The 17333-nt window shown below is 55.4% G+C and overlaps 2 protein-coding genes across 2 annotated transcripts; both read left to right on the top strand.

Moving 5' to 3' along the window:
- Positions 1-31: 31 nt before the first annotated feature.
- TMEM203 (transmembrane protein 203) lies at positions 32-827 on the top strand. Its single transcript, XM_037400483.1, has one exon. It carries the CDS (start codon positions 151-153, stop codon positions 559-561), a length of 411 nt encoding a protein of 136 aa, XP_037256380.1. The 5' UTR covers positions 32-150; the 3' UTR covers positions 562-827.
- Positions 828-3013: 2186 nt separating this feature from the next.
- On the top strand, positions 3014-17070 carry LOC119154161 (ectonucleoside triphosphate diphosphohydrolase 8-like). Its single transcript, XM_037401424.1, has 10 exons — positions 3014-3233; positions 8208-8344; positions 9261-9378; positions 9897-10047; positions 11109-11268; positions 12080-12313; positions 13722-13994; positions 14436-14546; positions 15209-15346; positions 15573-17070. The coding sequence occupies exons 2-10, from the start codon at positions 8222-8224 to the stop codon at positions 15753-15755; spliced, it is 1491 nt and encodes a 496-aa protein (XP_037257321.1). The 5' UTR covers positions 3014-3233; positions 8208-8221; the 3' UTR covers positions 15756-17070.
- Positions 17071-17333: the final 263 nt, after the last annotated feature.

The raw sequence follows: 17333 nt of genomic DNA on the forward strand, positions 1-17333 counted from the left end.
GTCACCACGCAGCGACACGCCCCCTTGCAACGTCATCATCCTGCGCCGCCGAGGGGGGCCTGCCGAGGCCTGGTGAGGCGCCGGGGCCGGGGGTCTCGTCCCCCCCCAGCCCCCCCAGGCAGCGCCCATGCCCCCGCGGCCGTCGGGACGATGCTGTTCTCCCTGCGGGAGCTGGTGCAATGGTTGGGCTTCGCCACCTTCGAGATCTTCCTGCACGGCCTGGCGCTGCTGGCCTTCTCGGTGCTCCTGGTCCTGAAGGTGGATGGCGAGGCCTCGGCGCTCTCCTGGTGGGTCGTCTTCGTCCCCTTCTTCGCCGCCGATGGCCTCAGCACCTACTTCACCACCATCGTCTCCGTGCGGCTCTTCCAGGATGGTGAGAAGCGCCTGGCCGTGCTGCGGCTCTTCTGGATCCTCACCATCCTCGGCCTCAAGTTCGTCTTCGAGATGCTGCTGTGCCAGAAGCTGGTGGAGCACACCCGGCAGCTCTGGTACGGCCTCATCATGTCGCCTGTTTTCATCCTTCTCCAGCTGCTCATGATCCGAGCCTGCCGGGTGAACTGACAGCGAGGGAGCCGGCTCCGCATCGCTGCCCTCGCTCCAGCTGGGGACGTGCCTGGCTCCCCTGGGCTCACAGTGACTGTCATCGGGCTTTTCCCCGTCCTTGTTTCTGTACAGAGTGGTAGGTGGCAGGTTGCACAGGGCTGGCGCTATGCGAGCAAGGGTCTGTAATTAAGCACGCTGCTGTATTGTGTAGCATCATGCTTCTTTGAAAGATCCTTTTGTGGCGCTTCCTTATTTCAGTTCACTCAGCTCTTGGTGTTAGTCTTGAAGTATCCTGCCATGCAAGCACTGTTTGATATGCCAGTTGTTTTATTTTAAAATAAAAATGCATGGAAGGATTAGTTTTATTTATAAAACTTTTTTCCCTAAGAAAGCATTTGTACTTAAAACTGCTGCCTGGAGAATGGGAATTACCTGGAGGTTGGTTGGTTGCTGTAGATATCCTCGTATGCCCCAGACCACTGCAGCCAGGAGTGCTGCAGCAGCTGCCTGGCCTGGCCTGTCTGAGGCTGCACTTGTAATGATGTGCTGCCTTCAGCAGCAAAGCTAACTTATTTCCATCTGTCCTCGCACTTCCCTGAGCACTTCGTGTCTTTGGTGCACTGGCCACAGGGCCATGCTCTGAGCCAGAGAGAACTGATGTGTGTACTTCTGAACAGAATCATGTTTTTTTCTTTGTAATTCAGATCCATTCCCTACACACCAAGGTAGTGCTGTTTGGAGGGCAGGGCACAGGGACAGGAGTATGCATGACTGATGCTGGTTGTGAAGCGGGGGTTCTCACAGAACCCTAGCTTCGGAATGAAACACTGTCCTGAAGACCCCCAGAAAGCATGAGTAATTCAGTATTCCTCAGGGAAGTGTGGATCAGCATGTTAAATGCCAGTGTCACAGGGAACTCCTGGCACCAAAGACACCTCGGCATCGCGTGGGTTTGGCTCCCACCACAAGGGTGTTTTGAACAGCGAATCTGCCCCTCGCCTTTCTGGCTCATCTTTTCATGTCAAGTGTTGCTTTGGAGCCCAGGCCCAGAGCGCTGGTCTCCTCCTGACACTGAGTTTTACAGACCTTTGTACTCTTGATGACGTTGACTCTGACAAAACATCTCCTGGTAGCTGGGGCTTTCCCTCCAACCTCAGATGCTCCCTGGCTTATCCGTGTCTTTGCCCCCATCTACCCAGCTCTTCCTGGTACCACCCTCTCTCCTCTGCTGCGCTCAGGATCTGTCTCATGCAGATAGGATCTGGAGATGGGAGACCTGCTGTATAAACTGGTTCTCCAGTTCAGAGTTGCTTAGCAGAGGCCTGAGGAGCACCAGGAACATGTTTGTTTGTGGACCTGATCTCCCCTGTGAGAGACACTGATGACAGTGAAACAAGCAGCTGCTCCTTTTCTCTCTAGAAAGCGGATGGGAACTGTGAGGAAGTTTCCCATAGGTGATGACGGTTGTCCTTTCACACTGCTGTCATGGAATGGTGATGGGAGAACCAGTGGCCTGGTCCAGCACGATTTGTAAGCTGACACAGATTTAGCTCAGACTGGGCCATGCTGGGGCTTTGCCCCTGATGCGCACTGTGACCTGCTCCCCGCCAGCCTCTGTTCCGGTGGCACCTGGCTCCAGTCCTGGCTTGATGTCCACAGTGACTCTAGATGGCCCATCCTGGGGTGGCGCCAGGGTCCAGTGCTGGAAGTACAAGATGAGAGCATCCATTTTGCTCAGTCCTTGCACACTTAAATGGCACTGGGACCTGCCTCACAGGAGCTCCTCTGCTCCTGCTTCACCTTGTGATGTGGTTTTCCAGGGCTTGCTGTCACCAAGGTGCAGCCGTAATGTCCCTAGATGCTCCTCTGGTCTGTCCGCTTTGAGCCAGCTGTTTGCTTACAGGGGCCAAGCTATGGTAAACCAAGGACACGTCATCTGCGAGGAGGGCAGCCTGCTGCTCCCTGTCTCCTTCCACGTCACACTAGTGTGGGTTCATCCCCGCTTTCGGTGTCCCCATGCTGGAGTTGTGCCAACACGCCTGGGCGCTCCAATAATAGAGGCCATGGATGTTACATCACCAGCAGCCGCAGATAGTGCGTCACCAGCAGTCACTGCTGTGGGTCCAGGGAGGGTGAGAGCTGGGGTAAGGGGCCACGAGAGTGAAAGCAGGGGAGCAAGGCTGGGGCGGTGTGGGGGGACAGCCAGTGTCTGCTCAGGCACAAAGAACCAGAGCCACGGAGGGTGGGGGGCATGGTCGATGAACACGGAAAGGAGCAGGAAGAGCAGCAAAGCCTCTGAGTCAGGAGGGGACACTCACTGAGTTGCCTTGGGGACTGTTGGTGACTTTGGACTCTCCTGCAGCTCCCCAGCCACCCAACTAATTAAACAAAAGTAGGGGCAAACCAAAAAAAAAAAAAAGATCAAACGAATGCATCCATCAGCCTTGCTGCAACGCTTTGCAGAGGAACGGGGCTGTTTCCTGCTGCTGAGCCCTGGCGGGGCTTGCCCAGGACTGGCAGCCCCAACTTCACAAACAGCTGTGTCACCAGGGCGTGGTGCTCAACACAGGGGGACACGGTCACATCCACCTGCGTGCTGCCGAGCTCACCTGCAAGTGGCTTTGCCAGCATTCTGCAGCTGCCTTGGGGAAGAGCCAGCAAGTGGTGTTTCCCAGCCCTGCTCCACTGAGGTAAGACAAGCTCCCAGGCACGTTTGGGGACACAGGGGTGGCACTTTGCCCACCTGTGGCACTGGGGGTACTGCCCTGATGGGAGTATGGGGGCTGCCTGCATGGCCAGGCGCGGTGGGGGTTGTCTGGCAGCCAGGACCAGCCAAATCCCTTCCTGGGACTTGTTCCTTGTGCAAAGGGGTCACCCGCTGTGCCCAGTGCCCCTAAGTCCTACAACAAAACTTCCCGGGGCATTTGCCCTTGCACCCCAGCAGCATGCAGTTCTGGCACACCAGCCTGTGGACAGGGTGATGTGGCCACACAAAACTCCTGGGAGCATCCCCCCAGGTGAAATGCTGCTAGAGCCTCCACTAGCTGACACGGCTTGAGGGGACAGCCCCTGACACCCGTCACCCACCCAGCGTGAGCCATGGGGTCCCTGGCCTGGGGAGGGGGCTTTTCAAGCCTCGGGCCAACAAGCTCTTACACACTGGAATGTGATCTGGCAAAGATAAAAATCTCACCTCTAAGTTTACTGTGCTGTGGTAGGTTGGATATCGCTGCCAGCTGGGTCTTTCCCAATCCTGACCGCAGCTCCTCAGCTAAAAGCAGGCGTTGGGGGAGTGCCCCGGCTCGCTCCCAGTCTGGAGGTATGGCCCCACGGACACGCAGGGGCAGCTCCGTGGCTTCCCTATGGTGGTGCTGTGGACCCTGGTGGGTGTCCCAGCCCCACGCCCCCCTGAACCCCCGGGGCCAGCGGGGAAGGAGCCTCCGCACAGCCAGGCCTGGGTGCTGAACCAGCACCACCTGGACAGAGGGACAGTATTGACCCCAATCCCTGTGTCCCAGCTCCTACCGGGACAGGAACAGCTCCCAGAGAGGCATCTGAAACTGGGGATGGCTACACTGGAGGGGGATGAAGCTGGTGCGGCTATGTCCATATGCCTTCAGCTGCATTTTTGCTGCTCAGGGACAAAGGGACCATGGCCAAGACAGGCATGGAAGGAAAGCCGGGATGGTGGAGCATCTTTCAGAGGGTTGTAGGGCCAAGAGCAAGGCACCAAGATCAGAAAGGATCATTTTGGTTTATCATTTGTGGAAGATGTAGAGACAACATGTAGGTGTTAGGATTGGGAATTTTATGACATCCTGGATAGTGGCTGACTTTAGTGACCCCAGCATTGGGCTCACATTAGCTTATTGGCTTTCACAGCCTTTCTTGGAGTGGAGCTGAGACGCAGTGACCATCGGGAAGCTTCTGGCCGCAGGCAGCTCTCCAGCCATGCCAGGGGCCAGGGCTGCCCACACCTTGTTTTTTCTTGTGTCTGATAATTTTCACACACTGAAAGCATTCACAGCCACAACACTAACTCCCCAGCCAGCTCTCACCCAGGCATGTCTTTTAGGAAATGGCCTGATTCATGCAAGTGAAAGACTTTTATCACTAAATGGGCTGAAACACATCTGAAATCACTGCTGCCCGAGAGCCTGGCTCTAACACTTGGGTCACCCCAAAGCTTTACAAAGTACTTTTTTGGCGCAAAATCCCTAAACACCTCTGCAGCTGGGGTTCCTGCTCCTTGTGGCTGCCCCCCAGAACGTCACCCATACTGGGGGTTGCTGGGGGCAGAGCTGGCTTCAGCCCAGGCGGCGGGTGAGATTGGACACAGGGCTGCGCTGGAAGGTGGCTGTTGCAGGCTGCTCTAGTGCAGCTCAGCAGCATCCCAGCACCCCTCAACAGGGTTTTACAAGCAGCATATTTTTGCCTTGAAGGGAGAAGTCTCCATAGTTCCTTCTCTACCTTCAGAGCTGTCCAGACCACCACCGTGACTGCCCTGACCACGTCCATTGCTGGTGTGGTCCTCGTGCCACCTGGTGCTCTCAGACCTTTGCTGCTTTTCTTGCTTGTTATTTAGCACTCCCAAACAGCAATGGGAACCCTGACGCCACCTGGCTTCCCAAAGCTGGTGCATCCCTGTCTCCAGGGAGAGCCTGGCTGGCAGTTTGGGGTGGCAGCAGCAACATTTGCAGCAGATCAGGTCCTCTGGTTACTTCCTCCACCAGCAGTACATAGGCTTCATGTGGTGAGTGCTTGACACCAAATCATGATCTGGGATGTGGTAACAGTGTGGTTTGATTATCTCACACACAAACTAATTTTCTTCAAGATAAGAGGCTTGGCTGCCTGTGCCAAGTCAATCCTGCTGGGAAAATGAAAGAAGCCTGGCAGCCCTGACCAGAACAGCCACAGAGCCCTGCCTGTAGGGAGAGAAGCTGCAGGTCACCCCTGCCTGGAGCTGCCTCCACATGTGCTCCCCTTGGAGCTGTGGACCTGCCTGTAGTCCAGCTTGCCAGCTCTTCCAGAACCTCATAAACCCCTACTGGGACAAGCTCCAGGCTGGATGCAGACCTGGGGCACTCCCACCCATCCCTTCTTTTAGCAGCCCAGGAGATGCTGCCATGCACTGTGGCCAGTTGCTACGGTGTCACTAAACGTCCCGGCAAGGTCTGTCCTTCACTGCCCTTGTGCTCACATGGACCAGGGCCTTTCCCTGCTGGGCTTGCCTCAGGCTGGTGGCACCAGGTTTGCCAAAAGGCTGAGCCTGGCAAAGAGAGCCACATTCCTGGGAACGGAGACAGAAACAGCAGCTCAGGCAGTCCCGCTGCCTGGGATGAGTGGATGGAGTCACCGCAAGCCAAGGGAAATCACAGCTCCCATCCAGCTGGGAAATCATTACCTGTCCTCCTGGATGAAAGGCAATTAAGATATTACCTCGTAACCTCAAACTATTTCTTTACTACAGAAGGATCAGAAAAAGTAAACTGAAGAGTTGCTCAGCCCAGGTTTGGAGGCAGGGGCTGGATGGTTTGGTCAGCTCTGGGTGCACACAGCCACCACGCAGTGCCGCACATCCAGGAGGGATCGGGGCTGGCTGGTGCCTCTGTCCTGCTTTGGCATGTGTCCGCCTTGCTCGGAACAGCCCTGGCCCAGCCGCTGTGCACTCAGCGGGGGATTTCCAGACCTGGGAAGGTAGCGGACACTCATTCATCCCTTTCCAGTGAAGCCATGTGAGTCCAAAGGTGATGTGTTGGGTGGAGATGGGAATGCAGGAGTGGTGGCACCCTCTGGGCTCCAGGCATCCACCCCCCCAGCACCTTCTCCCAAAGGAGATTGCCATGGGAAAAGGGACTGGCTTGGAGGCGTGAGCCCTGGCTGGGCAGCAGCAGCGTATGGCAGAGGCACCCAGCTCAGTGCAAGCTGCAGGTAGATGTGACCTGAGACAGAGAGCACCCAGGGACTGCTGCTCCCCGATTGTACAGGGTGGTCAGTGCACACAGTGGGGTGTCTGAAACCGCCATCCCTTCAGCCCCAGGGAAAGGTGCTCCGAGAAGGTCACCTGCAATGAGGGCTCCCCAGCACGCATTTCCCTTCTGGCATGGCCGTATTTGACTCAGCTGAGATAAGGCAGCTGGGAACTGGATCTTTCCATCGAGATCGCGCTAGCGATAGCCCTAGCGGCCTTTTATCAGGGAGCTGGATCAGCAGGAAGCAGCTTCACTGTATTGCCCAGAGAGAGCAGGTCCCCACGTCCACCAGCCCTTCCTGTCCCAGGGTCCCAAGGCAGGGGTGCCGGGGCTCTGTGGCTGGGCTGTGACACCCTGCCCACACCACCGAGCCTCCAACCAGTGTCCAGAGCAATGGGGAGCTGCTGGTGGAGCTGGGGGCTGGGGGCACCTGAGTCCTCTCCACTCCCTCAGCTCTCCATGGGGTCCCTGTGTCTGCAGGGACCCCCAAGCCAGGAGCAGCTCAAAGCTGGGTCACACAGGGGGAAGGGGTGACCACAGTCCCAGCTGAGCCATGACAACATCTTGGCCCTCCTGGCCTCTCCTTTTCTCCCCTGGCAAAGCTCAGCGAGTGTTGCTGAGACCTCCCTGGCAGGGCCATCCTCCTCCTCTGATGTGATTTTCCTTCCCATTGTAATAAATATTATTACCAAGGCACCTACCACCCTGATGAGTGGATTTTAGGGTATTGGATACTGGAAATATCACTCTTACTTCATAGACCTTGTAGAGACTTGTGATGGAAATGTTAGGACTGGTGAGACCATAGGAAGAACAGAAATGTGTGTGTGTATGAAAGCACTGAGAAACAGGGACACAAAGTTTGAAAGAAGAGGTGTGTGCTAACTGCCACAGGGCTCCTATGTGTGATTTCGTTCAAACAAGGAGGAACAACTCATCGGCTGAAGATAAGATGACAGGAAGATGCCAAACTGAGCCATAAATATACCTGTAAGACAAACGAGAACTGATATTCAAGAGTTTTGCATATGGCTGATGAGGTCTGAGATAAAATAATGGGGAAAAGATTTTCCATCAGTATCCACTTTCCAAAGGATATAAAAAGCGAGTCCAAGCTGGTTTTGCTGCGGGCAGTGAAGGAGCCCAAAGCCAAAGCAAGGACTTGCAAGGCAGCTCCAGGTGATCCCACACACTGCTGGGTGCACGGCGCTGGCAGGGCCAGCAGATGAGCTGGCCTTACATCTTGTAAAATAAAATCATCTTCTGCTTCTACAATATCTCACACTGAGGTTTTTTGTGCTTTTCCATGCTCGGCTCTGTTGGGTGCAGTGTTTCTTTTGCTCCTTCTGGACCTGATCCTTCCCGGTTAGTGGCGAACAGGGCAGGAGTGGGTGCAGGACCTGGAGGGATCACCTTGATGTTGTGATCCCATCAAGGCTGTGTCAGGCTGCTGGGCAGCCAACCCCTCTTTTCTCCAGCCCCCGCCCCCCCCCCCCCCCCCCCCCCCCCCCCATTTTATCCTAATATTGCTTTTCCCAGGGAAATCCACCAGGATTTCTGAGTTATTCAGCTTGAGATAGTGTCAGCCTGGGACAGCTTTCAGAGCTGATCTCCTGGCAGCTCTCACTGACTAGCGTTGTTCCCAGCTGGCCATGTCCAACCACCTTTCTCCTGTGTTTGGGTTTGCAGGAGCCTTCACCACAATGTTCACTAACAAGAAGCACTTCACCAACGCCATCATCGGGGCACTGGTCGCACTTTCCATCATTGCCCTTGTTCTCAGCCTGGTGAAGATTGAAGATGTCACCCTGCCACCCACAGTCAAGGTGAGCCCCAAAGAAGATGCCTGAGGACCACTGCAGAGACAGGCCACCTTGGGCAGGTGCTCAGTGACAACAGCTTACCTCCAGAGTTAGGAGGTGAAGGGGGGTCAGTAGGAACTGCCTCGTATGAGCTGGGTGGGTGTTTTCTTCCCATCCCAAGATGCAGGCAGGAGAAATACAACCTGGCCACACCAGAGTCATTGGGGGAAGCCTCCTCTGAAACTAGCCACCATGCTATGTGCTTGACATGTTTCAAGGAGATTATCTAGCAGATCAGTAGAGCAAAGCCCTGCCCCACTCCCTCTGCCCTCCCAGGGCACCACACCACAGGGCAATACACCTCCATGTGGCTTTTGCTCGTGTCAGTTCCCACCAGCTTGTCCTAAACAGCACAGGCATCGTTGGTCCTCCATGTCCCTCGCTTGCAGCTTGGCATCCCACCCTGGCTGCTGGAAGAGGGTTGACACAGTTTTAGGGGGAGATGGAGGGCTTTACGGGGGAGAGCCACATGGCTGGGTCCTCCTGGAGTGGGGCTGGTGTGCAGCCAAGGGGGTAGCAGAGAGCACTGGAGATGGGAGAGTTGCTGGCCCCAAGGTGGGGCCAGCGTAGACACAAAATGCATGTAACCAAGAAAGAAAATGAAAAAGCATGAGGAAACAATGAAGGAAATGTTTGTGTGAGCTGGCGTTGCTGCACAGACCTCAGGCAAGGGAATGAAGTCCCTCAGTTGCCATGAGAAATGCCCATGCTGAGGCCACACACTGTCACCACTCTGCTCTGCCACGGTACAGATAGCTGTGCCTGAGAGAGATGGGTTTTGGGGCATCCTCTGGCCCCAGCGTCCTGGCAGGGACATGATGGGGCAAGGGGAAGGCTGATGCTCCTCCTGCCAGTGTGATGTCTTGGTTTTTCCTTCCAGTATGGGATGGTGTTTGATGCAGGCTCATCCCACACCTCTCTGTTTGTCTATGAGTGGGATTCAGACAAGGAGAACAACACCGGTGTGGTCAGCCAGACCTTGTCCTGTGACATCCAGGGTCAGTATCCCCCTGCCATGGGCTCGGTGCTGCCCTGCATGTTCATGTTGTGTGTGGGATGACCTGGCCCTTCCTCATGTTGGCCTGCTGACACTGGGCAGCTCTGTCCATTGGGATGTCACTGCCAGCACGGTGGGGGGCCCTGGCTACAGGCAGGGTGGTCCTTAACTCCCCACTGGCTACGCTCATGGTTGGAGGGCCCTCAGCACCATGGAGTGCCCACACGCTTGGTGGGACAGAAGCAGCTTGGTGTTGCTCTTGATTTTCATTCCTCCACCTTGGATTGCCCACAGCTGCCCAGGCTGCTGTCCTGGCTGGGGAAGGTCTCACCCATAATGCTGGGGATGCTGCTGAAAGTGTGGGAGACATGGGGAAGCTGTAGGAAAGGAACATAAGCATGGGCCAGTCAGGTCTCAGGGGACCTTGGAAAAGCATCCTTTATTGCTAAGAGGTGACAGACCACACTGCTCTGTGCCCTCTTGCTCCCACATCCCTGCCCCAGCCTGACTCTCTTCCAGGGCAAGGCATATCAAGCTATGCCAATGATCCCCCAAAAGCTGGTGATTCCCTAAGAGAATGCCTGGATAAAGCCCTGAAGGTTGTTCCTGCTGCAAAACAGAGGGATGTCCCAGCTTATCTCGGAGCAACAGCCGGCATGAGGCTACTGAGGTATTGCTGTGGGATGCGGGAGTAACAGCAGTGACTGAGCTGCAAGCAGCCACACGTGTCCTGCACGGGGCCAGCCTGCCAAGAGCTCCCAGCTCCCACGCTGCCGTAAGCAAGTGACAGGGGGAGAAGCAGGGAGAAGGCAGCCTGGTGGGGACACATGGGTGGCTGAGCTCCCCTGAGCAGTTGGCCCTGGGGCAGAGAGGCTGCTCAGATGTGTCTGTTGGTACCCTGGGACCCTGCACTCCAGGATGGTGCTGCATGCCCAGTTCCAAGCAAGAAATGCTTCTCAGAACTCCTTTTTTTGCTCTTCATTATTCCTTAAACATGAGGGAGTTGAAATGCTGGCAGGGGATGAGACTTCTGCCCAGATGGATGGGTGGGTGGGCAGGCAGTGGGGCAGAGGTAAGAGGCAATGAAGTGCTGTGGGACCTGCCCTTACCCTTCACCAGCCTGTATTAGCTCTCTTCAAATGTCAGCCTTCATTTCACGGTTCTTGGTTTTATGGTTACAGATATCTAACATTATTTCTGTGCCCTGGCAATCAGACCCGTTCCCAGGTCATAGCCTGAAGGTTACTTGCTTCAGAGAGCCAGCACATGCCAGCAGCCCCAGGACGTCTTCCCCACTCAGGTCTGAAACCAGGCTGGCACCTTCCTGAAAGACCTACTGGAGCTCAGCAACTAGCCCTGGCTTCGGTGCAGTCAGGGAGTGATGTTGAAACCTGGGGTCGGTAGCACGATGCCCTCTGGCCTCCAGCACCATGGGACACTTAGGTAGGGAAGGGCAGCCTGGCAAACCGCTGTGTGACTGGGATCAAGCTGCACTGGAGGGAAGCGATTGCTGCTGCTCCTGGATTTGTGATGCCAAGTCTAGGCAGCTGGGATTTACGCTGTACAAGCAGCTTTGACAAGTTATGTAGCAGGAAACATAATTTCACACAAACGGCTTGGTGCAAAATACTGGAGTATGAGGAACTGGTAAAGAACCAGACCATTTCCTTGGGTTTCCTGGGTAGTATTGGTGAAACTGCATGTGTGTCCTGACCTTTGAGCCCTTCTTAGGGAACAGAATAGCTCAGCGGCAGATCAAGTCCTGGCCGAAGTTGCTAAAACCATGCGAGAGTACCCCATGGCTTTCAAAGGGGCTCGAATCCTTACAGGAGAGGAGGAGGGGGCTTATGGCTGGATCACCATCAACTACCTGCTGGACTCCTTCACTAAGGTGGGAGAAGAATGAAACACCCACTCCTGCTTTGCTAATAGGGTTTTTCTTTTTGCTATAAAGCTTGCTTAGCGCAGAAGGGAAGGTGAACAGCTTTAGAGGATGATGTAGGGGAAGCAGCCGGTTACCCTCTGGCTTGCCTACAGTGTAAGAGGAGGGAGAAATCAGGAATGAGGGTGTATCTGTTAAGAGCTGAGGGCACATCTCCGCACCACACGGACACCGGGTCTCTTGGGACAACCAGGTCAGCTGTGCAGCCCAGTGGGGACCGTTTGCTCCTGCTGGGCTTTGTCTCTCTGCGGCACTGGGAGACTCCAGTTTTGGTTCAATGTGCCAATCTGAAGGAAGCTGGAACCAAACCTTTTTCCTGCCACCCTCTATCCCAGCTCTGCTGCAGCTCAGAGCGATGCTGTCACTGCCGGGCTCCTGTGCAGGCTGTCGGAGGATTTCTGTCCTTCCCCTTGCACCAGCATCTCTGCAACCTGCTCTTCAGGAAGGGCAGCCCCTCCACACCAGGTCCCCACCAGCACTTTGGGCTGGGGAACCAGTCGCTCAGAGCCACATGAGCTCACAGCACATTGGTGCATCCTGACCATGAGATGGTTCAATCTCTGTTCTTCCTGGCCCTGATAAACAGCCAGGCTGGTTGGGCAGGGAAGGCAGCGGGGCCTTACCTATGGAAATAATTGAACTGAATACCATTGAATTTAGCAACAAAGCACTGTTGACTTCAATGGACTGAGAATTTTGCTCAGGGCAAGTAAGCCCAGCCATGTAATACTCCTGTTCCTCTCCTGTCTCATCTTGGCAGTACTCCCCCAAAGCACACACGTGGGTTCATCCAGAGGCAGCCAGCATTTTTGGGGCACTGGATCTTGGAGGAGCATCCACTCAAATCAGCTTTATGCCCCAAGGTTCCATGATAAACTGGAACGAAGCCTCCAAGTTCACACTGTATGGCTATAACTACAACATCTACACACACAGCTACCTCTGCTATGGGCAGCATGAGATGCTGAAGCGACTGGCAAAGGAATTAATTGTGGTGAGAGGGGAACTGGCGGGGTAATTGGGTACATAAAATAAAACCAGGCAACACTCTTCCAGAGAGGCATCAACAGGAACTGAGAGCAGGCACAGACTCCTTGGAGCATAGGTGGGCAGCTGTGGAGAAGAGCATGGGAAGCATCAGAAGAGGTAGCTTGTTGCAGCACTCTCAAAACTAGCCGGCTGCAACAAGGCTTTTACCACCCCATCCCAGGTCACTTCCATAAACAGTTCCCATGCCTGGCCCCAGCACAGCCACCAATGCCCCACAAGGTTTCAAAAGTTCATCTGCTGTCCATGCTGTTTCTTCATCCTCTCAGGCCAGGCCAGGCCAGCCCACCCTTCTCCTTGTCTCTCCTACATCCAGGGCACTCTCTCTGTCCTTCCTCTGCTTCTTTCAGGTCTTTCTTCATCTGCTGCTCTTCTTCCATCCCCCTTAGAGCTATTTAACTCCTTAGCAGGAACCAGCCACAGCTGCACATCATCCACACCAGCCAACCCACCGCCCCTGAAGCCAGCCCACAGCTGTACGTGATCAATGTTAAGTAGCCTGCCTTCATTCCTCTATAATTCCTCTACAGTTGCAGCTCTGGAGAAATATTCTGGCTGTACACAACTGCCTTGCACAGAGTGTAGGAAAGGCAGTGCCAGGCTCCTCTCAGAGGTGCAAAGTGGCAGGACAAGAGACAGCAGGCACAAGCTGGAACACGTGAGCTTCCAACCAGATGCAGGGCAAAAGTTTTTCCCAATAAGAATGATCAAATATTGGAATAGGACCCAAAAATGCTGTGGAGTCACTATCCTTGGAGATACTCAGAACTTGACAGGACAAGGCTCCGAGCAACCCGATCTAGTTGGTCAAGCTTTAAGGACAGGGTGGCACAGGGACCCTATAGTTCCTCCCAAACCTCAACTACTCTGTGACTGCACAGGCCTGAGAAAAGTGAACCAGAGATCTTTCTCAGGCCATTTTTTGGAAGGTCAGAGGGAAAGAGGGTCTTCATGGAGCTGCACCTCGCCGGGAGAAGCGGCCTTGGTGATCCAGAAGGGTTGGCTCATGCTGCACAGCCAGGAAGGCAGTGTCCCTAGCTGGGGCTGGAGCTAGAGACAGAGCTAGAGCTGGGGTGGAGAGGGCTTTGCATGCCCCAAACCATGATCCTGGCAAGGGGAGAGACGTGCTGGGTCCCTGAAACTGGTCTGCCCCTGTCAGAGAGGGAGTGAGACAAAGCAGAGCAAGAATTAGTTTTGAGCTCAGGCTGGGATTGCAGCCAGCCAACAAGACCAGGATTCATGAGAAGGAGGGTCTTTCCCTGCGGAGGAGGTGGGAGATGTCTGTGCCCGTGGCTTTGCAGGGAGTGCCAAGAGGGTTTGGAGGAGGCTGCAGCCTGCAATTTTGCTATTCCCAGGAGTCGCCCTCCAGCACGCGAGTCGATCACCCTTGCTACCCCAAAGACTACAATGAAACTCTCTCGCTGTCTTCCTTCTGCACGAGCCCTTGCACAAACCAGAGCGACCCACGCCTGCCCCTGGGTGACAGGAACGTGACCCTGGAGGGCAGGGGCAATGCCAGCAGGTGCCTGGCTGCTCTCAAGAAGCTGTTCAACTTCTCGGCATGTGGCCAGAGCCAGGAATGCACCTTTGACGGCATCTACCAGCCCCTGGTCCGAGGGCAGTTCATTGTAAGGCAAATCCCACCCTCCCACCCCCATGACAGAGCATGTCCCCCTGATGCTGTGATGTCCCTGCATGCTCTGTGGCACTGCCACCTGCTCGCAGGAGCATGGGGGCAAGAACCTCCCAAATTACCACTGCCCCACCAGGGATTGCTGCAGTCTGGTTTTCCAGCCAGCTCTCCAAATGGGACCATGTTAATAAAACAGGTGCTTAGTCAAAACCCAAATTTTCCGTAAAAAAAACCCACAAGCCAGCTTAGCCAGCAGCCTTCAGGCAAAGCTCTGCCTGTGCTCCATGTGCTGCCATAGCCAGCAGGCACCTGGGACTGTACAAGGGGGGACAAACCTGGAGAAGGAAGCCCCCCCACCACTTCAAGGGAGATGGGGCAGCTTTCTGGGGGGTTTCCCCACTGCAGCTCAACAGTGTTTCTGCCGCTTGCCTTTCAGGCCTTCTCTGCTTTTTACTATAACTTCAAGTTTCTCAACCTGACGGAGGGGCAGTCGCTGGCCACTGTCAGGGAGACCATTGAGCAATTCTGCAGAAGAAGCTGGGAAGACGTACGTTCCTCACGATGGGAAGCTGTGTGGAAGCTTCACAAGCAAAGGAGTGCTGGGGTGGGGGAAAAGGAGCAGGGACCCCTTCAGGGCAAGGCTGCCTGGTTGCTGAGTGTGCCCTACACAGCAGAGCCATCCCTGAGCCATCTGTGGGCGTCAGGACATCCCATGCCCACCCCTGGGGGTTCTCCTTGCCCTTGCCACATTGGAAAAGGGGCAGCTAGGGCAGGTGAAGGCAGCAGAATCTCCCCTCCCACACAGGAGCTGGGGATGGAGGTGGGTCTGTAGCACTGGAAGATGGTGAGGGGAGAGCCAACTGCTGGCACCACTCTGGAGGTGAGTCAAATGGGGATGGATAAGGCCAAGAGATGTGCTAGGACCAGCATGGAGTAGACAGCAGGAACTCCTTGCACAAAAAGATTGAGATGGGAGAATGTGGGGCAGGAGAAGCTCCAGTATATCTCTCTTTCCATGTGGAGGGTAAATCTTCAAGGAGCTGCCCTGTGTGGACAGGTCCAAAATACCTGCCTGGTCTAGAAGTCTTTTTCTGGATGCTGGTGACTTAGGAGCCATTGCTCCACCTGCAGCAGTTGTCAGGGCATTGTCCCTGCACAGAAATTGCCTGCAAATAACTTCCCTTCCTCCCCAAACATATCCCACCCCAGCTGTCTTCTAGCTACCCCCAGGAGAATCCTGAGCGACTGCCTAAATACTGCGCCAATGCCAACTACATCCTCACGCTCCTCCTCGATGCCTACAAGTTCAATGAGACCAGCTGGAAGAACATCTTCTTCCAGATGAAGGTAGGCAGCAAACCAGTCTGTGGGCAGGAAAAGAGCCAGCTTCCAGCGTTTGGGTGCTGTGAGAGCCACGGTCCAGAAAGCCCTGCCTGCCCCACACTCCAGCATGGCACTGGGTGTGGGGCCAGCTGGTGCACCCCATTTGGGCCGTGCAGGAGTAGGTGGCCCTGTGTTGTCATTGTGGCTTTCCTGCAGGGCTAACTCATTGTCCCCTCTTTCCTCGTGGCAGGCGGGGGGCGCTGACATCGGTTGGACACTGGGGTACATGCTGAACCTCACCAACATGATTCCGGTGGAGGCTCCGGTGCGGGTGAAGGGGCACATTCCTTCCCTGTGGGCTGCAGCCATCGCCTTCATCATCCTCACCCTTGCCTTGGGGCTTGCTGCCCTGCTTCTGCTCTTGTGGGTGTAGGAGCCTCGCTGCCTTTCGGAGCCCAGCAGGTGTGCATCATGGCTGGAGGGCCAGCTGTGCTGGGGTCCCCCGTGCTTCTGCCTGCAGGACTGGCAGCCTGAGGCTGGCTCAGTGATGCTGATGAACATGTTAACCTCTACAGCACCAAAGAACTGAGGTCTGGCCTCCCACGGGATGGGCTCCCAACATGCAGACAGGCACTATGTGAGGTTTTCAGGGGGGGTCCGCTCCTGTGGAGACCTGCTGAGATCAGAGCACGTGCCACAGAAGCCTCAGCCATGCCTCTCTGCCTCCTTACACCACTATGCCTGTTGCACATATTGCCTCCATCCACCAGCTGGCACATGGGGCCATGGAGAGCCAGCTTGGCCATGGAAGAGGTCCCCGAGTGCCAGATGGCTAGTGCACAGCTGCAGGCACTTGGTGACAGGGTGCTGACCATGGTTGCCAACAGCCAGGCAGGTCCTTGCCAGGTTTGTCAGCATGAGGGCATGCAAGGCTCTGCGGTATGCCAGCTGGCTCTCCTGAGGGTTTGTTGTTTGGGCTTACCTGATGGTCTTGGAGACAGAAGGAAAACTGAGCATCCAAAATCAGAAACATGGTCCATGCCTCCCCAGGGGGTCCATCTCATATCTCATCTCATCTCATCTCATCTCATCTCATCTCATCTCATCTCATCTTCCTTTCTTTCTGGGACAAAGGGACTGATGTTCCTGGGTGTCTTCCTGGAAACAACATTGTCCCACCAGCAGAAGGCCTGGACACTGTGGGTGTCAGGCTGAGACTCCAGCAGCTGCAAGTTCTGCCCTGACCCTGTGCACACGGCTGAGCTGAGTCCTGCCCATGACTACGCCCTTGCCTTTGCCTTTGGTTCTGATCACTTGTTACCTGCCCTGTGGATGACTCATCTTGTTATTTGCCTGCCAGCAGCAAGATGACCTTTGGTGTCTGCAGAAAGGCAGGTGTCCCACAGCTCTCGTCATCCAAATAAACATTGTAAAGGGCAGCAGATGGGAAAATACCTGCTACTTTGCTCCTGAACGGTTACAATTTTATTGCTTCCGTCTCCAGGTAAGGGCTGGTGATGACGATGGTGCCTCAGGGGAGAGTCAACATTGCTCAGTGCTATGGGAGATGCCGCTGGAGACCCTGAAGTGTCTGCCAGACCTCTGAGAGGAGCTAGCAGGGCACCAGGACAGACCTTTTCCTTCTGAGGCCCAGGGTGTCTCACCTCACTCATCCACTGGCTACCAGTGGGACTCCCCAGAACTGTAAGGGGGTCCCTGGGAGCTGCCCCTGACATGTTCTGGCAGCATTCCCCAATCACCCTGTGCACTGGAAAGGGAGGTTGAGACGTCTGCCAGGCACAGACAGGGGGTGTAGCTGGACTGGAGAGGAACCTTGTGCAGGAAAGTAGGGGGCTGCTGCCATCCCCCACCTCACAGGGCTTCTCAGTCCCATCTATGGGACCAGCTTCCCCCCATAGCCCCAACACCGCTGCCCCCCTGGTGGGTGCTGGCCCTGGGCAATGGAGACCCTCACCCTGGGATGGTGCAGGACACATCTGCCCACATGGGG

This window comes from Falco rusticolus, chromosome 9 (genome assembly GCF_015220075.1).
Source record: "Falco rusticolus isolate bFalRus1 chromosome 9, bFalRus1.pri, whole genome shotgun sequence".
NCBI lineage: Eukaryota > Metazoa > Chordata > Aves > Falconiformes > Falconidae > Falco > Falco rusticolus.